At 58.2% G+C, this 26,547-nt stretch overlaps 1 protein-coding gene across 3 annotated transcripts in view; it reads right to left on the bottom strand.

The window, feature by feature from the left end:
• GRAMD1B (GRAM domain containing 1B) overlaps positions 1-26,547 on the bottom strand; it is a 162,336-nt gene that overhangs the window by 21,298 nt on the left and 114,491 nt on the right. For all 3 annotated transcript variants that reach the window (XM_036276188.1, XM_036276191.1, XM_036276190.1), the window contains 9 exons: positions 19,785-19,995; positions 18,970-18,990; positions 16,386-16,409; positions 13,677-13,697; positions 3,983-4,067; positions 3,351-3,454; positions 2,576-2,671; positions 1,417-1,497; positions 63-178 (listed from right to left, as the gene is read on the bottom strand). In XM_036276188.1, the coding sequence (XP_036132081.1) occupies positions 63-178; positions 1,417-1,497; positions 2,576-2,671; positions 3,351-3,454; positions 3,983-4,067; positions 13,677-13,697; positions 16,386-16,409; positions 18,970-18,990; positions 19,785-19,995 (759 nt within the window). The remainder of the gene's footprint in view (positions 1-62; positions 179-1,416; positions 1,498-2,575; positions 2,672-3,350; positions 3,455-3,982; positions 4,068-13,676; positions 13,698-16,385; positions 16,410-18,969; positions 18,991-19,784; positions 19,996-26,547) is intronic.

Raw genomic sequence — 26,547 nt, 5'->3', positions numbered from 1 at the left:
CCCCACGCCCCTTCCCTCCCCCAGCCCGCCTGGAAAGGCTCGGCAGCCGCCTCCGCCCTCACCCCATCGTGTTGAAGTCGTCGTCGGGGGGCACGTAGTCCTCGTCGTCGCTGGTCAGGCCCAGCTCGCTGCCGTAGCACTGGTGGACGAAGTGCCAGAGCTCCTTGGGGCACAGGGGCTGCGGGCACAGAAGAGACTGACCCTCCTTCCTCGGGACCCCACTCCACACGGGGGCGCCGAGGTAAGCTGGTCCCCCCTGCGGGGGAACAGCCAAACGCCACTCTCCCCAGCTGGGCTGAGAGAGCAAGGCCTCCAGGACGACCTCGGGTCTCGGGATGTCAACAAGACAACAGTCTTCTGCCCAAGAAGATGGCTTTGATCAAAGCCAGGCGCTTGGCCTGTTCAGGTGTCCACGGGGGATCAGCTGGCCCTTGAGGATGGGGACTGTCCACTTTCTGCTCCTGTGGACGAGGCCAGCAGTGAGCAGCACACTGGTGTTACTTGGGACCGAGGTGATCACAGAGCTTCTCTTTTGGATGTGGGATGAGCAGCAGAGACCCTCTGAGCCAGCCTCAGGGACACTGCAGAAATCTCCTCATGCTAACAGGGCCATGCAAAGCCTGCTGGATCACATCCGAGGACGCAGCATGACCTCAAAGGTGGCCCAGGGCAGCCTGCGCACTCAGTGCAAGGCCGGAGGTCACTGCCTCTGCCCTCTCCTGACTGCCTAGGCTCTTCCTTCTTTACTCTGAAGTAGGACCAGTCTGCCTGCAGCTCCAGGAGCCAGTTCCCGTTCTCATTCCCTGGTGTCCTTCTTTCCTCCTCCAAGGCACTGGCCTACGAAAAGTTAGCTCCCCAAAACCCAGAGGTTTGGAAGAGAGGCGACAGACTTTCCAAGAACTAAGGTTGGAGGGAGAGACCACTTGGTGTCTCGGGTGGGCGGCGGGGAGGAGGTAGGGATAAGGAGATAAAAAAGGAGTTGAGACCATGGAGGAAAACAGGAGCAGTCACTATCATTAAATAATTATTCAAATTACTGAATAATTGCTCAATTATCCAAACCAGCCAACGCGAAGTCTGCTGCCCTGCCTCACCCCATGCGCCCCACGCTCCCTGCCCCCCACTGCTCTGGTGCGTCCTCGTGTGGCCCTGTGTGGGTGACGGCCCGGCCGCCACAGGCACATCGGTAGGTATAAAAGCTCACATTGGGGTTCCCGGCCTGGGTATCATCACACCTGACGGGAACGAATCCCGGTGCAAGCAGCCCTGGCCCGAGGCCTGCGTCCTGGGACCCGCTGCGCTGGAGCTGCCATGCGCACTGAGGAGCAGTCCCTCCAGAGGGTCCGTGGCCGGGGGGACGTTCTAGTTGGACGCGCATCGCCCTCAGGCTGAAGGAAGGAGCTGGGCAGCACCTACCTTTTCCAGGAGAGCATTCTGCCACAGCCGGAACATCATCATGTACGTCCTGTCGCGGGCTCCAAATGAAGTAAAAAAGTGCTAGAAAACACGGCAAACACTGTCAGTTAGAACTGACGATGTAATGAATGAGGACAGGCTGCTCCTTCCTTTCCCAAAGGGCCCGATTCATCCTCAGACACGACGGAGGCAGCCCGTGATCACGGACCTTCCCCTGCGCTCCCTTTCCTGTGTGAAGACGTCGCCTCCGCGAGAACCGTGCTCTGCCCACCTGCGGGCACTGGGGGGGGCTGGGAACTGGCCTCCAGGGAAGGAGAAGACACCCCTCCCCGACCTTCACGCAATAATTCGGCACACAGTTGCGCATTAGCCCTGTGCACACGCTTGGGGCAACAGCACACACGTGGACGGAGATCCCTTCCTCGTGGAGCGGACACACACGTCGCTGTGTTTACACCATGAAAGCCTTGGCAAATAAACATAAACGCTAATACCTCGTAGGAAAACAGGCTGTGAAGTCAGGTGACCTCTGTCACCACGATTCGTGCCAGAAACAGAATTCAGTCCAAAGACGACCTGACCCCAAAGCTCTGGTCGCCAAGCTGCCCAAGGCCGGGCACTGCCGACCGGTGTCCGGAGAAACCTCGTTACCCAGGCCCTGAAGGCATCAGCCAACAATCGTAGTATTTGCTCGGCCCTAAATGCTATTTTCCACATTTTCCCAAAACCCATGGGAACAATCCATTTCCTGCCAGAGTCCTCGTCCTTCTGGGTAAGCTTTGCTGAGACATGACAATAACACTGACATTTGTATTATGCTTTACAATTTGGAGTTTTCAGATGTGTGGTGTCATTTCAAGACTCTGTTAAATAGGTTTGCTGGCTCCATTTCACACATGAAAACCCGAGGCTCAGAGGTTACATAACATGACTACAGTCTCGGGACTCAAATTCAGGCTTCCTGGCTCCTTCCTCAGCCCTGCTCAGGTGCCAAACACCCTGCCCACCTCGGAGGTGGGTCTGCAACCTGCCTTCACTTTCCTGCCTCTCACCTCGATCCTGCGGCCGCCCCAGCAATGCAGCTGAAGGGCAGAAATACAGAAGTTGGGGACTGGGGCTTGGGGGAGCAGGGTCAAGTCTGAGATTAGCCTCCACTTACCTTTTCTGAATCAGTGCAAACTTGGATGGCGTTGGGAATGAGGCGAGCTGTTTTCTCCTTAGTCATGGAGCAGATGTCTTTTAAACGGACAGTCAGCTGTGTTCCCAAAGACGGAGAGTGGGTAACAAGTGAGAAGGGGCATTGACACAGCTGAGGTTCACACAGCACCAGCTCAGGCAGAAGGGATCAGATCTGTCTACATACTTCTACACCTCTTTGGAAATCCTCCAGTTTAGCCCCCTAATTTCACATAGTGAGGTGGTGACCAAGCCTTGCCCAGAGCCTAAGGGCGTCTTTCCTTCCTCATGTCACACAGTCTGTCAACGTGCAGAGGTCCGTCACTGTGCCACTTACAGAAACACAACAGTGGCATTGGAGGGGCCATAAAAGGCTGGTCTTCCCCATTTCATTTTACAAGATGAGGAAAGAGAGGCAAAGGAAGCGTGACGGACGAGTCTAAGACCGCACAGCTAATCAGCGGCGGAGTCCAGAAGGTGTGCCCGTCTGGCTCCAAGGTCAAGGCCCTGGCTCTACTGCGCTGCCGTCTGCAGCGACTCCCGCCAAGTACCTGCTTTGGCAAATGCTCTCCACACTCTTTCCCACACCAGGGGGCTGGAGGGAAGACGTGAAGGAGAAGACCGAGCCTTCGAGGCTGGAGCACGTGCTTTTGTTAATCACACAAGGGCTGCAGAGCACAGAGTCGGCCAAGGGGAGAAGGGGGACAGGCACTGAGCCATAGCCAGGGGACAGCCCCGGGAGCGAGCCGGGTCTTTACCAGAGTTTCCCAGCGGAAGATGTTGCTGTAGAAGCAGATCCAGTTTTCCGAGAGGTAGAGTCGGCCCTGAAGGAGAATGTCTCTTTGGAGTGCACATGAGTAGTCTGTGGGAAGATGAGGGACAGGAGCTCAGAGACAGGGGGCACCTCCTTCAAACCACTACAAATCAGGGCCCCACCCAGCCCCAGGGGAGCCTGCCTGCAGACCCCTGACCAGTGTGTTCGAACCAGCGGCCCAGGGAGTCCCTACATGTCATCCCCGGGAAGAGGAAGGACATGAGACACACTACTGCTGCCTCCAGGCAGAGAGGGCTGGGACAGCACAGAGGTAACTCAGAGGCAGGAAGGCCCATAAAACCATCGGCTGCCCCCTCCCACCCACAGCTTCCTGCCTTCGCTGTGGAACCACCTGCAGAGGTAACAGGGGTGACTCCTTCCAGGTTGGCTCTCTCGAGGCCCCCACCACGTGGTGCTCAGCCCTGAGCCCCGACCTCTGCAATCCTCGCTCCCTGCTCCCGGACAAGCCTTCTTACTGCAACTGCTCTTACCTGGGACTCTCTAGACAGAGGAAGCCTGAGTGATACCAGAACTCCCATACTTCCTCCTGGCCCCCCACCTTGTCACCCAGCTCACCGACGATGAGGCGCTCCGTGTCTGGGAGTTGCTTAAAGAGCTTTCTGAAGTCTTCATTCCTCTGCTTGTAAGTGGGGCTCAGCACCTGCAAGAATACGGCTGAGGTTAGGGGTGCCCCGGGTCTGCGGGCTGGGGGAGGTGCAGGAGGAGCACCTGCAAGACAACGCCGAGGTTAGGGGTGCCCCGGGTCTGCGGGCTGGGGGGAGGTGCAGGAGAAGCACCTGCTTGGGTCTAAAAGGAGAGATGAGGCTCACAGGCCCTGGAGGCCAGGGTAGGTTGAGGGAGCTTGGCATGGGAAGGTCATTGTGGAGAGAATCTGATACCGTGCCGGGCTTTGTGTCCAGTGTCCGTCAATGAGAAAAAGTTAAAGGGATGGACGAGCAGGGCCCACATGACAGCCCAAGAAGACAAAGGAGGGGTCACCTCCTGGGACACGCCCCCTCAGCTGCTGTGCCTTCAGTCAGCAGGAAGGGCTACCTTGGAGGGCAGCAAGAGCCCAAGGGGGCTCCCCATCACCCCAGCAGGACTCAGAACATGGGGGTGCCCAGCACACCCCTCAGAAAACACAGGACTAGCCCAGCACTGCACGTCAATTATGTCTCGGGGGAAACGGCTCTTTTATAAAAATGTATTAACAAGACAACCACAACACTAGAAACTAGAATAAGCACACAGTAGAGAATTTAAAATAATTAGAAGCAATCGGAGACAGCCAGACTCATTCCCTCACCATCCTTTACAAGATTATCTAATCCAACACGTATACTGTCAATGAGGAAACTAAGGCCAGAGAGGAGTCTCGCCCGCCCCCTGCTGGTCGGGGGCAGATCGCGCGATTCCTTCCTGTGCTCACCTCCTACCACCCCCTGTGCCCACCTAGCTTTTCGGGTGCCTCAGAGCAGACTCAAACCCATAAACTGCCTTAGCAAATCCTCCTTGGAAATACCACAAGACAGTTGAACACACAAAAATCCTGCTCTTTCCAGCCTCACAATCTTAAAAATATAAAGTAAGAAAGGAAAGTACCCTGCAGGTGAGAGGCCCCCACAGCGCTGTGAGGGCGCCGTGCAAGGCTGTGACCACGACAGACGTGTGCACTCTGCTCCGCCGCCAGGTGCGCCGCTGCAGGCACTGCCCTGGCGACCGGGCCGGACGGGTCCTGCACCCACTGTCACAGGCACCCACCTGCACACAGCTGCGGGGACGGCGGCATCAGTTTTGAACTGCTCAGCTTCTGTCTTTCTGCGACGCGGAATGGCCCAGAAGGACGCCGAGGCTGAGCCCGGCCACGTCACAGCACCACGGACTGCCTGCGCTGATGGCCCAACGGCCCGTGTGCTGGCGGGAACGGGCACCCAGGAAGGCCGAGGAAAGGCCATGGGAGGCATGGCTGCAGTCTCAGGTTTCCCAGAAGACCGGGCAGAGAAAGTTCTCAGCTGCTGCCTGGTCACCCGCCACCAAGCACTGCTGTTGTGGAGCCTGAAACTTCAGACACCACCTGCCAGACATCTGAGCCAGGATCGGGGCCCTGGGGGTGACTGTCTGGGAGCCAGCCAGTCCAGTGACTTCTGTGCTAGAAAAGGCCCCAGAATGCAGCCCGACTCAGGCCCCTGTTACTTCCAAATGGACACTGATGTCACCAAATGGCCCTTCGGCCTCACAGGACAGGGCTGCACGCTAAAACCCTGGCTTGGCCGTCACAAGTTCCGGGTACGGCGGGGAACTCCGGAGCTGGACTGGAACGAACGTGGGATGCGCGGTTACCCCAGCCACGCCCGGCCACGGGCGGCCACTGCAGCATTTCATCTGACCACAGGGTGTCTGTGCTCCCATTTACACATGAGGAAGTTGGGGCACAAGGAGGTGAAGCGACATGTCCAAAGAGCGTGGGTACTAACTGAGTGTGGACTGAATCAAGGCCGTCTGCCCGGGTTCCCAGGCTGAGCCTCAGCCCACTGCGGAGAGAGCGGAGACGCCCCATCAGAACACACTCTCTCAGGGGTGAAATGTCCGCCTACTGTGGGCTGCCCACTCACCACCCATGCCCCAGGTGGGTCTTTCTACGGCAGGTGGGAGATTATCTAATCCAACCCTGACGTGACGGCGGAGGGACCTGAGACCCTCACTACCCGTCCTGTCCTCTCCCACGGCTGTGCACCCAGCTCAGACTCCACAAGTGAGGGGTGTGGGCAGCAGTGCCGGGCCGGGCAGCAGGCTGGCCTCCAGACCGTGTTCTGCGTCACCCTGCTCAGCTCCCTCAGGGGGGCCGGTCTCATAAGGGGGACCCAGAGGGATCTAATTTGCCAGATGTACAAGTTTTGGAAATGATGTACAATGTGAACGTACTTAACACTACTGAACTGCAGATCTGTCCGTAAGAGGGTAAGCTCTATGTTCTGTGTACTTTGGCACAGTTCCAACATCACGCGAGGAGGAGCCTACCAGGCGGCCCGAAGCCCCTCCGGTGAACTGGGCATCGGGCCCCCTGGAGCCGGGGCCCTGCCGTCTCTGAGCTTCGTTCCACTCGCTCGCTCACCCTTGCTTCTCTTCGCCAGTGGGAGCCGGACATCTGCAGAGGCGGACACAGACCGCCTGGCCACAATCTCCACACCTGCTCCCTCTCCTTGGGACCAAGCTGCCGTGGAGAGAAGGGCCAGTCCAGCCCTGGCCTCTGGCCAGCCTGTTCCACACGGACTGGCTTGCGCAGGCCCCTTAGCCTAGGCCTGCAAATCAGAGCCCTGATCCTGCCGGGCTGCCAGCCTCTGCCCCGAGTCTCGAGGGGAGACACACTGACCGGTCTGCGGTCACAGCTCCTCTCTCACGAGAGACCAGCCCTGTCCCTCCAGCCCACGCTCTGAAGCCGTCTCCTCAAAGCCACGGCCTGTTCTCCTCACACACTGTGGCCGAGGGCTGTCGGATCCGGAGCCCTCACGCCGCAGGCCAGTGGGAATGGGCAGAGCTGCCACACAGGCTCACTCACGGCTGGGACGTCCTCGGATCCAGGCCAGCAACAGGGCTCGTCAGCAGGGGCCTCCACCTGCCTCGGGTGCCACTGTGGAGGTGGGCTGCCCTGCTCCAGCAGGGGGTTCCAGGGGATCCCAGACTCCGTCACAGATTCCATGGCTCCCGAGGCCACACCTCCCAGTGGAGCCCAGCAACTTGAGCCCTGATTCCCGACTGTCCCTGGGGACGACAACAGTCAGACTCTCCTGGGGTGGGTGCAGACAGTGACCTCTGGCTTCTCGGCAGAGGGTCTATGGGCCCGACTTGCCTCCTCTTCTCTCCTACAGCCCTGTTCCCAGCACAGAACTCCCCAAGCGGGAGGGCGTGGTCAGCACAGCTCTCGGGACAGTCTTGCTGGCCTGTCTCCCATGGCCAGGGTCGGCTTCACGGGCTCAGCTCCCACAGCGTGTCTGGTCTGCGAGCGGAGGGTGGCCCGGCGATCACGCGGGACGCCCCTCCTCCGGGCTGTGTGGACGGCCACTCCAAGGTGCCGGCTGAGGCCAGCGGGTGCAGAGCGAGCTGAGGACTCTGAGCAGCAGGCAGTAGGCAGGCACTGCACAGGAGGAGGAGGACCCCACGGCCCAGTCCGGAGGTGGAGGTGCGCCGGCCAGCTACTCAGGCAGCAGAGTGTCTCGGCGCTGGTCTGCCGCTCCAGGCAAAGAACTGGCCCCGCCTCCAGCGCTGTCTGGCCCGGCCCATTACACAGCCCATTCAATGTGCAGTCTGCTCTGGGCGACCCGACTCGCTGCCCGCTGCCCGCGCAGGCAGAGCAGCCCCAATGGCTGCGGCAACAGCCTGCTCTCACCCCTCCCCTGCACACACCCCTTTCCTCCCAGACCTACTCCTCTTGGCTCCCCAGCAAACAACTTTTCCTTAGACTCCCTGGTGGCAGGAGGGATGGAGGGAGGCAGGGCGGGCGGGCAGGGCCAGAGCCCTACACACGCTTCAAGTTACAGGATCTGGGGACGTACTGGCCAGCGTCCTCCAGTAACCCCCAGCCTGGCCTGGCGTCCCAGCAGATGTTTCCTGCAACGGAAAGTAGCTGGCCAGGGTGCCCAGTGGGGGAGGGGTGAGAAGGTGCCCCTGGAATCCGAAATCTGAGATGCAAACAGCCAGGGACTTCTTAGAGAGGCCGGCCTCACTGACCTGTCCGTTTACTACATTCCCAGTGGGAGAGCAAGGGCGACCTGGAAGGTTAACTCGTCCCACTGCAGACGTGCGGATGGAAGTTGGACAGAGAAGCTGAGGCCAACAGCTCGGGGGGCTGCCCAGCGCCTCCTTCCTTCCCGGGACCTGCCCTGCCTCCAGCTCCAGCCAGAGGTGATCAAGGCCAAGAGAATCCCAGGCAGCTCAGACCCACGGGCCAAGCAGCAGTGCCCAGAACAGAATGTGGCCCAGGTCAAAGGAGAGCCCATTGCAGGGAGAGCTCCCGGAGGGGGATGGGAGAGAGGGGGATGGGAGTGAGGGGGATGGGAGCCTCGAGGAGGGTGCTAGGAGCTCCAGAGAGAGGCGGGGGGAGGGGCCAGGCAGCCAGGGCTGGGAAGACTGATCCCCAGGAGAGGTCAGACTGTGGAAGTGAATGGGGCCCCCTCACCCTCCCTGGCTGTGCCCACCTGGCCAGGAGGGTCCCAAGCCTGCACGGGATGACGAAGGGTGCCTTTGTGCTGGGAGTCTCGGTGACTGGATGAACAGCACTCAGACTTTAGTGTGCCAAAAAATGGCCTCAGGCATTGAAAACGTGGATTCCTGACTCCCAAACCTGAAGTCTCCCAGTTAAATGTGTTGGAGAAAGCAGAAGAAAAGTCCGAATCCTTCCCCAAACCCCTGTACCCCTCTCAATGCATATGCCCTGGGCAATCCTCTGCCTGCAGCCACCACTGGGTGCAGGGGCCCCTCCCTCACAGCACCGGCTTCCCCAGGAAGGACAAAGGCCCAAACAGCACTGTGCAGGAGGTTTCAGACGTCGGCGGCTCAAAACCACCTCCAGGTGAGCACCTTCCTTCTTCGCCTCTAAAACAGCTGCTGTTCACACAGCACCTTGCGCGTGCACGCCACAGACCCCAGTCCTCAATCACGGGCCCTGCCAACGTGCTCCACGCCACACATCTGGGCTTCTCTGGGCCCACGTGCCAGCCCCGTCCCCAGCAGTCGGAGAACTCAGCCACGTTGTCCAGGGTGGGCGCACCTCTGTCCCGGCCACACCAGACACCGAGACCCAGGTCCACAGGGCTGGTCCTTCCCGGGATTCCCCGCGAAGCCTGAACACTGCTGAGGCCAAGCGGAGATGGCTGCTGGGCTGTTCTGGGGAGAAGCGGGCGGAGGGATGAGTGCAGTGTGCCAGCCCAAGGGGCAGGGCAGCAGCAACTCAGCCTGAGGCAGGGAATTGGCCCCGAGCTAAACATTAACTCTATGGCAAACACTGGGAGCTGGGACCAAGTGGTACCCCCTCCCTGGGCACAGCAGGGGGGAGCAAGGTGGGGAGGAGCCCAGGAGAAAGACAGATGGATTTGGTGGAGTACTGGCCTCCTCCAGGAGGAAACTAATTAAGACTCTCAATGGAAACCCTGGTCCCCCAAACAAATGCAGGAGGGAGGAGCCAGATGTGACATGAGGGGCAGGTGGGGAGTGAGTGAGCAAGGAGAGGAGAGGCCAGACGGGTGGGTGAGGCACAGACAGAGGGGTGGGTGGCTTTGGGTCTCCTCTGGAGACAGACCACCCTGTGGAAAGTTTAGGGGGTGTGAATAAGAGAGGGGAGATGAACAGAGGTAGAGGAAGCAGAGTCAGCACCCATAAAATAACACCAGGAAACCAAGGTTGTCCCTGGTAGTCCCCTGTTCTGTTCTCCCACCTCACTGTCCCCCAAACATGCAAATTTCATTCCTACTAAGCTTTGTTCTCAGTCTTATTTATGCCAACATGTGTGGCCTTCCCTGGATGGGCACTATCCCCCTCACCACCAGAAAGCCAGCTTCTGATGCCTAAAGGGGCACCAGGCAGCAGGGGCTCTAAGTGTGGGGCAGCTGCGGGGTCTGGGCACCTGTCCTCTGGTCTGAGAAACAGTTAGTGGTTGCCATGGAGATAGCTGACCCCAGGAGAGACCTGGAGGCAGATGAGGGCAGCACCTCGGCCACCTGAGCACCAGGTGACCTCTGCGACGGCCCACTGCACCAAGCAGGGGCCACCTTCAGGGACGGTCTGCACCCCTCCGCCTCCAACTCTGCCCTGGGACCCCTGCAGAAGCCAGAGCCCGGTTTCTGCGGACCCCTCCATCGCACTGGGGCTGTGCCTCCCGAGGCCTTGCTGAGCACAGCTGGGCAGTCCCGTGCTGGGTGGACGCAATCAGGCCAAGAGGGCCTTGGGGCAGCTGCAGAGAGCGCGACCTTCAAACCTCACTCTCGACCTGCAGAGCCCTGGCTAGAGAAAGGCGGCCCCCATGCCTCAGCCTGTGCACATGGCCCTGGGGTCCAGCCACTGCCCTTCGGGGGACCCACTCTTCCGGCCAAGGTGCCTGGTCATTGCGGCGAAATAGTCAAGAGGAAACTGCAGAGGAGCACAGATGAGGGGGCGGGGGCTTCCCCTCACAGCAGGCCCGGCTGTCCAGGGGCCTGAGGTGTTCCTGCAAGGCCAGCACTCCTGATGACTCCCACAGCCCTGAATCTGGACTTCCAGTGCACGGGGGGACCCCGCGGCCCAACCGCTGCAGCCACCCTGGGGTCCAGAGGTCAGAGTCCAGCCAACCTGAGCAACACAGAGGCTGGCAGGAGGACCGAGCAGACCAAGGGGAACAGAACCACGGGGCAGGGCAAGGGCCCTGACAAACCATTAGTGAGCAGGGGTGGGACCGAAGCTTCCTGGTGGGGCACTTGTACATGAGGAGACATGTCCAGGTCGCAGTGCCGGAGCAGGGGTCCAGGGTGCATACCCTGGGAGGGTGGGGCGCCCCATGCCCTGTGCATGGATCCTGGTGGCTCTGAAGAACCAGCCAGGTCAGAGCATCCGGATCCAACCAGGTGATCCTGCCGTAGCAACAGCCCACAGATAGGCACACTGGTACCAGCGTGGCACACACAGGGGTGAGGCTTGCTATGTGGGACCCCCCCGAAGTGGACAAGCCCAGAGCCAGAGCACGGGTCTCGACTTGAGGAAGAGGGCAGGGTTTGAACCGGAGTGGGGCGGGTGTCACGTGAAGCCGGCCTCTCCGGGGCCCCACCCACTGTTGCAGCTGCTGACAACTTTGGATGTAAGACACATGACAAAGAGAAAAGAGGAGCTAGACACAGCTCCTGACATCTGGAGCCCAGGTCAGCTGGAGGCCCCTGGTCACCTCTCAGCTTCTGCTTCTCTCCCAATGTCCACCTGCCAGTTCTGTCTCCCCCTGTGCCGCTCGTTCTGCCGCTGTCCCAGCCGGGCAGGCCGTCCACGGTGGGAGTTTAGCAGAACCAGGAAGAGGGCAGCGCCGGGCCCTGGAGAGCCAACAAAGGAGCCGCATGCCCGGCGACCCCAAATTGGGAGGAGAGGAAGAGGGAGCAGCAGGAAGACATTTATGGACGGTCCCGGGACATCTGGTACCACTGAGAATCTGGAAGGCCCTCCGGTGTCACAGCCGGAGTCCAGGAGAGGGGAGGACAGAAGGGACCACTCAACACTGCCCAGCAGCGTGCCCTGAGCACTCGGCCTGAGTGATCCGAGACGGACGCAGGGTCAATGACGTTTCTGTAATTCACTCGGAGTGAGGGGTGGAGGGTGCAGAGAGACACCTGACAACAGAGGGGAGAGGCAGGAAGGGCCTGGCAGACAGGGACTCGGGGAAATTCTGTGAGGAGGTTGCAGAGTCAGTAGGGCTGCCGGTGTCCGCAGGCCTGCGCGCAGTCCTCAGGAAGCAGGTCCCCAGCCTGGCTCCCCTGCTGCCTGGCACTCGCCTGCCATCCGAGGCCCCGACTCTGGGCCCTCAGACGGCAGCCCGCCCTTCCAGCCAAGAGGCGCCTGCATTTCCAGCCGTCACTCTGCTGAGCTCAGGTGCCGGATCTCAAGTGTGGGGCCAAGGGAGAGGCAACCAGGGTGTGGGGCAGGAGGAAGACCGCAGGAAGTGAAGCCTGCAAGAGCCAGAGAGAGGAGAAGCCTGCCAGGAGGTGGGAATGCAGAGAAGAGAGGCAGAAGAGAGCTGGGGAAAGGGGGAGTCAGAGAGAAAAAGGTAGGAAGGATTCAAGGAAAGAAAAAGTGAGATGAAAGAGAAAACCCTGATTGAAAAGCAAAACAAAGAGGAGAGAGGACAGCGAGCAGCAAGGACGAGGACCTGCGAGTCTGGGTCTGAGGTGTCCAGTCCATGGGGCCACAGGCGTGGGGTGGGCAGTACTTTGCAACAGGGCTCTGAGGGCGGAAGGTTCCAGGAGGCGAGGATGCAGCAGGGCCTGCTCAGCTCTGGGGGCTCCCCTGCTTCCCCCCTTTCCTCCTGCACAGAGGCTCTCCTCCAGGGTGTGCACTCTGAGCAGCAGGGAGGCCAGGAGGCCAGGGGCCGGTGAGGCCGGGGTGCGTGCAGGGATGGAGATAAAGCCATGAACCGCCTTCTCCCTGGGGCAGGCTACCGCGGGCCCCTCCCCGCATCGCACAGCCGGCCCATGTCTGCCCTGCTTGCGCTGGGCTGAGCACTGAGCACGGCAGGTCAGTCAGACCATGGAGCCCGCCCAGGGATCCGCAGGCCACTGGCAGCAGGCTGGAAGCCACAGGGCTCACGGACGTAAATGTGGGAATCACTGAGATGTGTGGGACAACACCTCCTCCCCCCACACAAATGGTTCTGACCCAAGTCCCTACATGAAACCCAAACCTCCCCCGTCCTATCCCCACCCTCCCCTTCCCAGAGTGTCCCACACCTCCAGGCCCTTGTAACCGCTGAGGCAGAGCTTGGGGTAGGGATCTGGAGGGATGGCACCCACGTGATCAATCAGGATCAAGTGTGGGAATGGCGGACTCAGAGAAGGACGGGCGTGACCTGAAGCCAGGCTGTGGCTACAGACGGCCAGTCCTGGGCAGCATGGCCGCGGCCGAGGGCGCAGCGCCTGGACAGGCCCAGGGACCTCAGCCAGTGCTCCTCTGGGGACCCGCCGGAGACCCTGCCGGCCAGTGTGTGGCCGCGGAGGAAGTGGCCTTCCAGGGAGTGGCAATCGTCCAGCGCCCAGTGCGGTGTCTGGGTGCGAGCAGCTGGCTGAACCAGCCGCCCACTGCCAGGTTACACCTTCACCACAGATCCCAGAAGGGGCCGGCCCTTGGGGCTTGAGGTAGGACTTGCAGCGGGAGGGGGTCAAACTCCATTACATGCAACAGTCTCTCCACACTGGGGGGGAGTGTTCTAGACCCCTGGGGCTGCCTCAGTCCCAGAACTCCATGCGGTCTTCCAACTGGTCTCCCCCAAGAAGCCCAGAGGAGCCTTGCCCAGGAGCCCAGGGAAGGACAAGGGGCACCACTCCCCTTGGTCTCCCTGGTCAAAGCCTCCCTCCCCAGCAGTCTGTCTCCTCCAGGAGACCACCACCGCCTCGGCTTTGGATGGAGGGGCTGGTCCGGGAAAAAGCCCACCCTTCTAGGCCCCTCCGCTTGCTGCAGACCACAGGCCACCCCAGGGCACTCTACAGTGTCCATTCCCCAACCACGCCACGTCCCCCGCCCCACACGTACAAGAAGAGAAGCGGATACTTACGTTATACCAGCTCTGGCTTTTCTGAAAGGACAAAATGAAAGAGAAGGCACGGTTAGTCAGGGAAGAGGTGGCGCACAGCAGGCCAGTCCTGGCTCCAGCGGGCGGGCTACACAGAAGCAGAGGGCGGGCGCGCAGCGGAGCCCAAGTGCAGCTGAGCGCTCCCCTGCGGCTGGGCTGCGGGGGGGCCCTTAGGGGGAGGCTTCTCGAGACAGCTCCAGAAGGAAGCCCGGGAGCAGTCCATGCTGGGGGCTGTGCCGCTGGGGACAGGCGGGGGCAGCACCAGCTAGAGCTCGGGAGTCGGAGCCCCATCACGAAGTTCTGATGGGGGAAGGGATGCGCGCAGGCATCCAACACCCAGCCCCCACGGCCCTGACCAGAAGCAAAGTGCGGATGGAGACCAAGCCGCGTTCCTGCCGCCTGGCTCAGCCCCTCTGGGAGGGCAGGGCAGGAGCTGTGGGGGGAGGGAAGGAAAGGGGCAGCCCGGAAACTTCTACCTGTGCTGCGGGGAGCCCATGAGCCGTCCCCACTCCTGCTCTACCCCCGGCGGCCTCAGTGACGAGGGCAGGGGCGGCGGGCTCGGCGCTGGCAGGAGGCCAGAGCGCACAGCTGCCCCTACCCTGCGGGCCATGCCTACAAGCCCAGACTCCCCCCAGCTCCGGAACTCAGAGCTCTGCATGCCCAGCCCTGGGCAAAGCGACTCCAGTTCACGGTGACTGGCAGCGTTTTGGGGACGAGGAGGAAGGGCTACGGCTATGCGTGGTCTCTGACTCGATGGCCGGGGTCCTCACGTACACCCCACCGGGAAGACAGGCAGGTGAGACACGCATCCATGCAGGCCCTTGTCTAGCCTCCTCCTCTGAGGCGCTGACCCATCGGGTTAGATGGGGCCGGAGCATTTCCAGTTTTAAAAAGCTCGCCAAGGTGTGATTCAGGTGGAGAATCACTAGGGAGAGGAGACCGCCTGCAGGTCAACATCTGGACTCCGCAGAGGTGCGGGTCCTGGGCACATTAACAGCCTTGACCCGCCACGGGGTCCTAGGGACCGACTCCTGAGGGAAGAAGAGGGCGTGTCTAGGGTGCAGCGCAGGTGAGGATGCCTGTGGGGAGGGCCTGCGACCTCCCAGTCACTAGCTCTCCACTCCACCAGAACTCTGCAGACTCAGCCTCCCCTGGGAGGGAACGTGTGGACAGAGGGGCAGGGGTCTGCCGGCTCTGACTGGGCTTCTTTTAACCTCACACCTGATCTCAGTGGCCAGAATGTAGTCAGAGGGGCAGATGGCAGGCAGGCCCTCAGCCCTTCTGCAGGATGCTCTCCAAGGTCATTCCCAGACAAAGGCTGTCACCATAGCCCATCTGGAAGTCACATACTCCCCCCGTCACATACTCCCCCCACAGCCTCGTCTCCTCCTCCAATCCAGAGGCCTCAGTAGGCAAAGGGGCCAAATCCAAGCATCCGAAACCAGCTATGTAAACTGAGGGACTCACTGCCGCATGGATCTGGAATAGAACACGAGCCTGGAGGAATTCAGCACTGGGACATTGAATTCCTGGGCCCTGACTTTGAATTCCTGGGCACGAGGCTCTGCAGATGTGCATTAAAACTTTTCCCAGCAGAGGGTAGGCGGGCTCTGGGGGCTGCCGGCCCCCTGCCCAACATCTGCCTGCAGTTCATCAAACCAGAGCCTCGTCACCACACACCTGCCTCACAGCAGAGACGCCCTGTCACCCGCCCCCAGTCCTCGCCCCATTGTGGCCTTCCTGTAAAACCCTTCCTGGGAGGAAGGGCTCACTGCCCACTGCTGTACATGTCCTCCCTCCTCCTCGCTACCAGCAGAAGTGCATGCTCTGTCCCTGACTGCCACACAAATGCATGTCCCTTCTACACCTTCGTGCAGCCAAGAACTTCGGCGCGACAGAGCACAGCCGGGGGCCCTGCCTCATCTCCAGCCAGCGGTGCCTCACCTTTGGTGCAATATCTGCTCTTTTGTGAAGGGAGCTAAGAACGTGTGTTCTCAAGTATGAAAATGTGAGCTATACCATCAAGAGCAAGAATATGTGTCTTGTCCCTCAGTGTGAGACTGCCCCTAAGCAGCTACTTCTGGGCAGCTTCTTACCTACACCCACTGAGGGCGCCGCTGGGAAAACTGGGCAGCCAGCCTGCAGCCTAATCCGTGGCCGTCCTGAGAATGCCCCCTGTGGGCACTGGCCCCACACTCTGCCCTGCCTCCTGGACAGCTGTGATCCTCAGGCTCTGCTCTCCCAGGACTGAGTCCTGACAGGGTGGGCTCAGCGCGTGGGGCAGGGAGCCAGAGGGGCTGTGGGCCTCTGAGGGGGAGAGCAGGGTCGTCCGGGCAGGAGGGAGGCTGCCCACCCGGTGGGGTCACCGAAATGCCCCTCTTTGGGCCAGAGGCATGGAAAGACTAGAACTAGGGGGTGGGATGAGGGCTTTTCTGACCAGTTACGTAGGATTTGGCTAAAGGAGAAGAGGAAAAGCACGCAAAGACATGGCTGGGGGGTGCTGAGCGAGCACACTGCCGTGGCCCCCAGGACAGCCCGGAGAACAAGCGCCTAAGGGAATGCAGGGCCCTGGAAACAGACCTCGGTTCCTTAAAAACATCTCCCGGTGCAAGGTGGGGGCTGAGGGGGCAAAAGCAGGTACCAGAAGAGCTCTACATCTAACAGAAGTTAGGAGAAAAAACAACTTCTTACTTTAATCAGGTTAAGTCTGTCATACTGAAAAGAAAACCACAAAATTTAGGAATGAAAAACGGGGGGAAAGGAGCCCAAAGACAGAGCGTGGTGACAGCGCACCCGCACCTGGAGTTTGCAGGCTCCTGGGCACCTCCCCCGTGGCCAACCTGCGCCGGAAGCTGGTGGGAGCAGGGACCGGCCCCTGGCTCCCTCTAGTGGCCCTGCGCCGGCACTGCAGAGCGCGAGGCGGCATGGCCAGAACTCAAGGGGTCCTGGGAAGTGGAAATAAGCCGAGGCCTCTGGGCCACAGCTCAGGTCAGGGAGGCACAAGGTCAGCTCAGCAGAACAGTCACGGACCCACAGGAGAGGGACGCTACTGAAGAGCCAGTCCAGCCCTACATGCTAGCACGTGGGAGAGGAACACTGGTGCCCAGGTGTGTCTCTAGGGGAGTCAAGAACTCTGCAGCCTGCCTGAGCTCTACGAGGTCACCTCCCCCACCAGTGGGCCGAAGGCTGGCAGTGAGGTGACAACAGCTGTAGCTACCAGAGCCCTTGCCATGGAAACATCTGGTCCACCAAGGGGGAAGGGTCTGTCCCCACCACAAGCACCCCTTCCCTTCACCTCACCTCTGCAGCTTCTCCTCCCTTTCTGCTCTGGCCCCGACCTGTGAGAAACCTAATTCCCATGAAGTCTGTGCGTCCCACACGCGTGTCCCAGACCGACCCCAGCGGCTCCCACTTCTGCCTGGGGGGGGTAAAGGCCCCTCTCCCACATCAGTCTGATTGAACAGCATTTGGAGAATCACAGCCGGGGTGGCGATGGTCGTGACTGGGAGAGAACGGCTGGCGAGGCAGCTACCAAAGCCAGGGGACTCGGGTCTGTGTCTGTGGGGACAGGCACGCCTCACCTAAGCTCTGCAGAGGGAGCGAGAACCCCAGCCCCGCATTCGCCCCCCTCTGCAGCTCCTCACGACAGGGGCAAGATTCACCTCAGCTCGTGGTCCCTTCGGAATGCCCTTTGCCCTCCAGAGTCTCAGAGTCCAGCCCGACTCAGGCACCTGGCCCCTGAAACATCCCAGGCGCTCCACTCATACAGGCTCTCCTGCCTCTGAATTCACGTGCCCTCCCCGCAGCTCCACCGTCAGGTTTGGCTCGTGGGTAATCTGGGGGTTTCTTACCTCCCCTCTCAGACGGTGTTCCGCCTGGAAGCAGGGGACCTGGTTTTCCCACTCCTTTTCCAAAGACCTACCTAGGACAGATCCGCATTACCGGGTGTTCCCCTCAGTCCACCGGCTGACTGCAAGGGGACTCTGTGACATGATCATAAGTAAACACTGCTCTGCTTCTGCGCTAGGCACAGGGTAAAGGGTAGGAAGCTCAGAGCTTTCTCGGATGGAAACCTGTGTAGACTGTGGGCAGACACAGGGATGGAATAACAGGATGCCCATGTTGGCAACATCTGCCCTCTCCCCAGCCAGAGGTGTGAGGGGCTCAAGAGAGGATGACAGAGGTCATCTCACAACCCTGTCCCCAGACACGCCTACACCCACTGAGCCACCGAACACACAGAATGCCTCCTGGCTCCTCACTCAAGGTAGATTCTTCTTCTCCTGTCCACAGCCAACAACAGTCATTGGAAATCCTCAGAACCAACGTGTGCTTTTAGCCTTTTAGCCTGCAGGTCACCGTCTGTAGGGTTAGCCCTGTCGCCTCTTGTTTGTTCCTCAGGAAAGACAGCAGCTGTCCCCCACCCCCCACTCCCACTCACAGAGGCTCAAGGCCAGCACTGTCACGCTCTGCTTCCTCTCTTCAGCCTTGTCCATGCCTTGCCCCTGGGTGCTGCACGCTGACCTGCCCACCCTCCTCTCCCCGAGGTCTCCACAGGCCTCTGAAATCCTGGGGCCTCTGGTGCTGCCTCCCTGACCCGGCCACAGTGCTGCAGAGCCCAACAGGGGCTGCGGCCAACCCCCACCAGCCCCCAGGTGCTGGCACCATGCCCATCGGGGAGAAAAGTCCCCTTTCCTCATTCTCCACCATCCTAAGCATGTGAGGGGCCCAGAGCCAGGGGATGGGTGGATGGGCTACGGGGTGCTCGGGCTGAGCCGCTCTCAGTGGGCAGGCGGAGGGCTGGAGGGTGCCAGGTGGACCCTGAGGTCATTCTGCTGCTCCATGGAGCTCACCTATGGGAATTCATGACCCTCAGTTGACTCGTTCAGGGAATCAGGAATCACCCACCACAGCAGCTCCAAGGGGTGTCGGTACTGATGCCCAACTGGATAGAGCCTCCCTTCCCCAAACGAATGGAGCCTGGCCGGACTCTGCTTCTAGCTAGCACCATGTAAGGAGGGAACAGGCCCCAGCCCCAGGCACTGCTTGGAGAAGGCAGAGACATTGGCGGGGGGGGCACGGGTCTGTTGTCAGACTTCAGGTGCAGTGGTCCCCGGTAACTTCAAGCCAGCCTGCCAAGGGTAGTGGGGCCGGCCTTCTGGGAAAGGGACAAGCAAGACAGGGGCTGGAATGGGCAGCGACAGAGGGAGGGTGCGGAGCCCTGTGGACAGGTGACATCAGGGGGAGACCACGGACAGAGACAAAGATGGCTTACTTTTGAGAGGCGCTTGTGAGACTAAGACCATGCATGCAAAGAAGGGGTGTGGGAAATGGGGGGGAAGAAGAGGAAGAACAGGAAATCAAAAGACAAATTCACGTGGGATGCCAGTTCCCATCCTCCCGGGCCCCCCACCCCAGCCCAGGGTGAAGGGGCATCTAGACATAACCGGCTCCTGCTTCCCGGAAAAGGAGGGGAAGAAACTCCCCACACCGTCAGCAGCCCAGGCCCTGGGTTTCTTTCATACCCATCCTTGGACAAAGGCCGGTGCCCAGGTGGCAGTGCTGGCGCACCTGGGAGGGCTGCAGAGGCCCTGTCACCCTCTTCCTGGGCAGATGAGTACCAGGTGGGTATCACCAAGGGAAAAAGGTGAGGGCCAGGACGGAGCTTAAAACCAGCCTTCTGCATCGTCCTGAGGACCCTCTTCCTGGTGCTAGTCATTCCAAATAAGGTTCCCTTTTGCCCCAAACATGAAAAAGATAAAGGAGCCAAACAGATGACCCCTCCTGACCCCTGGAGCATCATCCCTCCTCCAAATCTCAAGGTATAGGAGGCTCCCTGGCCCCTAAGGAGAGCAACAGCCATCACGGGCTCATTTACCAGCACCCGGGCCCTCTGAGCGCTCAGCTGAGATGGTAACATTGAAGGAGGGTCTCCCATGCCCGCCCACCCTCCTCACTGGGCAAACACTGTCTCTGGGACACTAGGCCAGTCGATCACATCGGTCCCTCCAGAACGGGCTGGGGCTCCCGTCCCTCCACCACCTGGCCCGCATCAGGGAGGAGCAGCGAGCCGGCAGGGGCAGCGCTCACCTTGGAGTTCTTGCCGCTGCTCCTGCCGGACTGCGAGGAGCAGCTGCGCTGCACGCCCTGCTCCGGCGTGGACGGGGACTTGTCCGAGGAGTGGTCCGAGCCCTTCTCCACCATGGCGTCTCCGTCCGGGCTCTGCGGGGTTGGCGAGCGAGACCGCTTCCGGAGGACAGGGGAGCAGGCCGGCGTGCTGCGGTTGGAGTTACTGGCCGTGCTGCAGGGGCAGAGGGACGGTGGGGTGGGGAGGAAAGGCAGGCCCTGAGTGACGGAAGGCCAGGACAGGTCCCAAGGAGCTGGCTCAGGGAGCAGGGGCTGGGGCTGGGGAGAAAGGGAGGAAAGGGCCTCCCTACACTCACTGCGCCGTAATACTGCTGCTGGCCAGAAGAGGGCGGTGGTGTCAACGTGAAATGGAAATAGGACTAGGAAGGGGTAAGTAGGGCAAAGGGACATTTAGATACCCACCCACTCATCCATCCATCCATCCATCCATCCATCCATCCATCCATCCATCCATCCATCCATCCATCCTTCCCTCCCTCCCTCCATCCGTCTGTCCATCCGTCCAAATACTGTTAGAGCCCCTATAATACGCCAAAAACTGCCCAGGAAAAAAACAGATGTTAAGGGCTGAAAGACACATTAGAGATCATTCAATACTATGAGCTCAATTTGCATATGCTGCAAATCCAGTTTTTTCATTTTGATTGGGATATATTTGTGCATATACATAACAATAATTCCCACCTTTCAAAGCATTCACACACACATTATTTCACTGGTTCTTTTTTCCCCCCCTTTATTGATTAGAGAGAGAGGAAGGGAGAGGGAGAAGGAGAGAGAGAAACATCTAGAAACATCGATGGGAGAGAACATTGATTGGCTGCCTCCTGCATGCCCCAACTGGGGATTTGGCCCACAACCTGGGCATGCGCCTTGACGGGGAATCGAACTGGCAACCTCTTGGCACATGGGTTGACGCTCAACCACTGAGCCACACTGACCGGACCTTATTTCACTGGTTCTTAAATCAGTCCACCAAGGTAGCAGTGAGAAATGCCATAATCCCTATTTTAAAAACGAAGACCGATGCATGGCAGAGAGAAGCTAAGTGGCCTTGATCCCAGAGATTTTAGACACAGAATTTGGGTCTTCTGACTTGTAACTCGCCCACACCATACTACCTCCTTGTAAGCCATGTTCTGCTCCCCAGCCCAGGTGGAGACGAACACACCACAGCAGGTCTCGCACTCCTATTACCCTCCTCCCAAATTCATTTCCACAGCCCACAGTATCAAGTTCACTTCCCGAAGCACTTATAAGTGGTATAAATGTTTACTGTTGGGTATTAACATGTGTTCTTAATGGACAGGAGAAGAGACGAAAATAAACGCAGTCAAGTTCTAATAGGTGTTTGCTTTGCTCTGAGAGAATGAACGAAAGAAGAGGAAAAGGGAAAAGGTTTCGCAGGAAAGGACAGTGGACCTGGGAAGGAGCACGAGTGTGAGACTGGAAAGACCAAGAGCACAGGGGAGGGAGATGAAAAACAGGAGTCCCTCCCCCAGTGCAGTCAGGGGGCAGGGCAGGCTCTGGAAACAGCCCGGAGCCAGGCTGCAGGGGCCCTAGGATCTGCTCGGGAGCCTCACCTGTCCTTCCCTGAGCTAGGGGAGTGCAGGGCAGGGAACCCTGCTATTTGCATAGACCCAGCTGCAGCCTCATCAGACCCATTTGCAAGGGAAACCATGCCCCCTCCAGCAGGAACTTCCACCTGGGATCCTCAGCAGAGAGCACAGGGACGGAGCCCTAAAGCCCAAACCAGCAGGTCCTGGGAGAGGGCCGTGTTCTGGTTTTTGGAGGAAAACTGAGGGAGAGAGGGAAAAGGGGGAGCAGAGAAAGGAAAGACACATGTGACCACAGGATGTATAAGGGGCTCTGCTCTGTGCTGGAAAAGAATTTAAATTTAGAAACTCACTTAGTAGACCAACATTAACTGTGATTTAGAAAATGAGGCCCTTCGGGTTCTCACCCCACTCTCTGACTCTGAACTCATTCAGTGCTACAAACCCTAAAAAGAACAATATGCTCCTCGTCCTCTGCTGGAAAAGCTGAGCTTCAGAAGGGTCGTAAGTAGACCTTCACACACATCCCTGGGCAGGCAACCGCCAGGCACAGCCAAGTGCTCCGAGTTTTAAACTGTCTTCTAGGGTTACTGTGCCGGAAGAGCAGCCAGGAACTGCATGCCTGACCTCGACCAGTGTGCCGAGAGGAGCCGGGAGCTGGCTGACACCTGGCCACGCCGCCTCGACAGTGACCCCACTGTGGCTCCTGTCTTCTCCGTAGATAAGGGACATCATGCCGGTGATTCCAGACTCGGGAATGGAGAGACCCCTTTTTCCTCCCTCAAACTCTGAATTGCTCATGAGGAATTCACACAAGAGGTGGGCAAAACATGCTTTTTCTTTTTATTTTTTTTTATCCTCACCTGAAGATACATTTTCCCACTTATCTTCAGATAGAGTGGCAGGGAGGGAGGGAGGGAGACAGAGAGAGAAACAGCGATGTGAGAGGGACATATTGACTGGTTGCCTCCTGCAAGACCCTGACCAGGGCTGAGGACCAAACCACAACCAAGGAACATGACCCTGATCGGAATCAAACCTGCGACTCTTTGGTTGGCAGGCCAACGCTCTAACCGCTGAGCCAAACCTCCAGGGCGGGTGAAACTTTCTTACCTAGAGGAAGCTCACTCCAACTATCCAAAAACCACATGAATATCAGACTCTCAATCACCATGCCCATGACTTCCTCATCCCCTAGAGGCCCCAGGTCAGCTGACCCTACACACGCCACCCAAGATCAGTCAATAAACAATTTATTGTGCCATTTGTCACTTTAATCCCTGTGCATATAATACTGTTGATCATCTGTGCTGTTCTTGAACCTCTCGCCTCCTCTTCCTGGTGACACACGGCTCCCCTGTTCTTCGTCCTGTCTCAGCCACCAGCTCCTCTCTGGCTGCTCCCAGTGAACCGCAGCCCCAGCGATGAGTCAGTCCTGCACCCGAGCCATTTTCTGGCTCCGGTGACTTCCACCTTGAAGCAGAAGACGCCCTGCTGCTTCCGGCTCTGCTCACACTCACTAACTTCAGTCCGGCAGTCTTCTGCCAGGACATTTCCTCCAACATGTCTCAGGAGCACCTCCACCTGAAGACCACCCCCTTCCCATTCTCAAGAGCATGATCATGTCCTGGTCTCAGGCTGCAAACCCACCTCTCCCACCTCACCCCACGAAGAGCGCATCACTGAACCCCATCCGCTGTACCTCAGTGAGGCTCAGGGCCCGGCCTCTCCCTCCCTCTCCAGCGCAGCCACTCGATTCTCTGCTTCTTGCCCAGACTCTTCTGATAGACTCCCCGTGGTCTCCCCCATCTCCTTTTCCTCTTCCACACTCCTTCATAATGTTGTCCTTGAATCTGACTAAATGTATGTCACAGTGTCTTTCTACCCCCTACCAGCATTCATAGTAAAGTCTAAAATCCTCAAAATGGAATTCAAAGTTCTCTACTAAAAATACTTTGACATTTCCCTATATTTCAATACTTTATCTCTGCTTATGCTTTTTATTTTTGTCCTATTTATCTTTCTCTGGTTTTCCTAACATGGTCCTCATTCTGCTGCCTCCTGACATCCGTGCCATCGATCTCTGCTTGTGCACGAACCGGCCTGCCCCTGGGCATTCACCTGCCGGGGAGTCCTGCTCACCCGGTAGGACTCATCTCAAACCCACCTTCTCCAGAAATGTTCTCTAAATTCCACCTCGGAACTGATCAAAGCATTGGACACATTCCGTCTGGTATTAAGAGGAAGCCCCACCCACTGCCGGCGGCAGAGCCTGGCCGCCCACACTGTGCAGCACGCGCTCTGCAAGGTGGACGTGCCCAGTGAGCCCGGTGGGACTCGCGCCGCGACGTCTCCACACCCACGGCTTCGGCAGCCCCGGGCACGGTGTACCGGAGTCTGTGCCCCAGCCTGTTCGTGACTGTTTAATAATTCCTGGCACTGTCCCAAGCACTCACTAAGTATTATCTTATTTAACCTTCTCAACCAACCTAGGAAGCATTCATGGATATTACTATTAGTCTTATTTTTCAGTTGATAAAGTTGAATTACTGACTGATTAAGTGATTCGCCAGAGTCGCACAGAGGGTGAGTGACAGGGCAGGATGTGAATCACCGTCCTATCTTATCCTTGAGGTTGAGTTTGTTCTCAGAACCAACATTCAAAACTGTTTGCTGGGCTGGTAAATAGACAGGGGAAGGAGCCAACCTCCTGCCCCTCCATCTGCAATCCATTCTCTATTTTGCTGTCAAAATGAATCTTCTAAAAAGTAATTTCTCCGTTTTTGACCATCCTCTCCAGTGGTTCAAGTTCTCTGGCTTCTTCCCAGTATCGCCCTCACCCCCACCTCCATTCTGACCCTTCACTGTACAGGAAGTTTTGGAGCTATAGTTCCAACTCAAAACAGTCACTACCAGACTTGCTTGAGTCCTAAAACTCTCTTTAAAGGCACCCTTTGCCCTACAGATTTGGATGTCCTACCGGGCAAATAAAACCCTTTCATCCCTGGCTGGTGGCTCAGTTGATTGGAACATCACCCTGTACACCAAAGTTTGCAGGTTCAATTCCCAGTCAGGGCACATACCTAGGTTGCAGGTTCGATCCCTGGTCGGTGTGCGTATGGGAGGCAACTGATCAATGTTTCCCTCTCACATCAGTGCCCCCCCCTTCCTTCTTCTCTCTAAAATCAATAAGCATACCCTCGGGTGAGGATAAAAAAATCCCTATGTATCTTATAACCTATAGTATTGTGTCTTTCAAGCAAACAAACTCTAAGATGTGCCACTGATCTGATCCTGCCACCATTATTAATAATAGTATTGCATTATATTTCAAAAACTTGGGATTTTAAAGCTAAAAATGACCTCAGCTTTGCTACATAGAGGGAGGAAAGACTGGCCTCCTTGAAAGGGCTATTAGACTAAGATTCTCTTCCGGAGTTTGGAATTAATACACTAAACTCTTAAGTTCACGTGCCTGGCCCAGGAGGAGGGAGCTCACATCGGGGTCCTCCATGCCACGGACGCTCCTGCGCGCCTGGCACACTGGTGAGTGCGAGCGCATCCCTGTGCTCGGCGTTCTAGCCGGGAGGAGCCAGGCATGGTTCCCTCACTCAACACGCAACGGGCGGTGTGAAAGGAGAGGGAAGGGGATCGGAGACAGACCTGAGGGGCCAAGAAAGGCTTCCTTAAGGATAGGACACTTGAGACTTAAGCTAGGTTCAGAAAAATGTGTTAGACTTAGCCAGCTGACGGCACGACAGCAGGTGAGGAGAATGTTCCCAAAGAGAAGCAAACAAAACCCCAGTGTGGACAAAGGTGCTGGCGTGACGGGAAGCAGGCACGGCGTTACCAGAAACTGCTACTGAAGCATAACAGCTACTGAAGCTGGTGCGTAAGAGATTTCTGTTATCAACTCTCCCCAAGCAAAGGTCCACGGGGACACCCCCACCAGCCACTTTAACCCCCTGCAGGGGGTTGGGGTAAGGGGCAGAGGCCATTCACTCACTTCCTAGTCCTCCTTTTTTCGAGACCTCCAACAAAGACTGTTTTACTCTTTGCTAGCAAATAGTGCTTCCTTAAGTCTGACTACAACACCTCATGCTACAATTTGTTCCCACTTCCTATAGTGAGGTTTGGCCGAAGCCCTTGAAAACAGGGACATAGGGAACGAGGCCGAAGCTCCCCGAGCCTTCTGCAGACTCCGCAGCATCTCCCGCCCCTCGAGGTGGGGGGGCCACCCCACTCTGCTTTCTTTTCCTATTCTGCCCTACAGGGTTTTTTCCACTGATTTTTTTCTGTTTTTAGAGAGAGTGGGGGGCAGGGGAGATGTGAGAGAGACACATTAATTGGCTGCCTCCTGCCTGCACCCCAACTGGACTGGGGATTGAACCCACAACCCAGGGAGAGCCCTTGACTGGAAATCAATCTCGTGACTCTTCAGTGTGCAGGCCGAAGTTCTAACCACTGGGCACCTCGGCCAGGGCTGGCACAGGTAGGTTTAGTTAGCACGCCGGCTCGCTGGCCAGCCACCCCTACGTTGCTCAGAACCCTGAGCAGACAGAATAGTTAGGTAATGTTCCTGAGTTCCTCGTTCAGGTTAACTTGTCTCCAAAGAAACTGATTATTTAGTTTCAGAGATTGCAAAATCTGCACCTGCTGCCCTAGTCCCTGCGCCTCCCCTCTGGGGCTGCGGCAGCCCCTCCCCTCACCACAGTGTGCTCCACCACCCTGGCTCCTTCCCAGCCAGACCCCTTCCTCCTGTCCGTCACCATCTCCCCGAAAGCCCGCCCTGCCATGACCTGGATGGCCAACGCAGGGCTGGAATAGATTCAGTGCCCAGGGCACTAGTAATTTTTATAAGACTGCCTAATGCATTCCAAAGTGCCCCAACCTAAGTGAAGGAACATTCATTAACAATTTAGAAAGCCAATTTCAAAGGAAACATTTGTTTTGCTGAGGGCCTGCGTGGGCCCCACAGGGTCGGGATTCACTGCCAGTCTGTGGTATCAGCAGGCCCAGGTTTGAGGCCCAGCTCTGCCACTTGCCGGGTGACCTTGGCCTCTAAGCCTCATTTTTGTTGTCAGATGGAGGACAGATACCACCTCTCTCATAGGGCTACTGTGTCAAATGAAATAACATAAGTACAGTAT

Source organism: Molossus molossus, unplaced genomic scaffold (genome assembly GCF_014108415.1).
Source record: "Molossus molossus isolate mMolMol1 unplaced genomic scaffold, mMolMol1.p scaffold_m16_p_22, whole genome shotgun sequence".
Classification (NCBI taxonomy): Eukaryota; Metazoa; Chordata; class Mammalia; order Chiroptera; family Molossidae; genus Molossus; species Molossus molossus.
The sequence above is the reverse complement of the archived record's forward strand: the minus strand, read 5'-3'. Positions and strand labels throughout refer to the sequence as shown.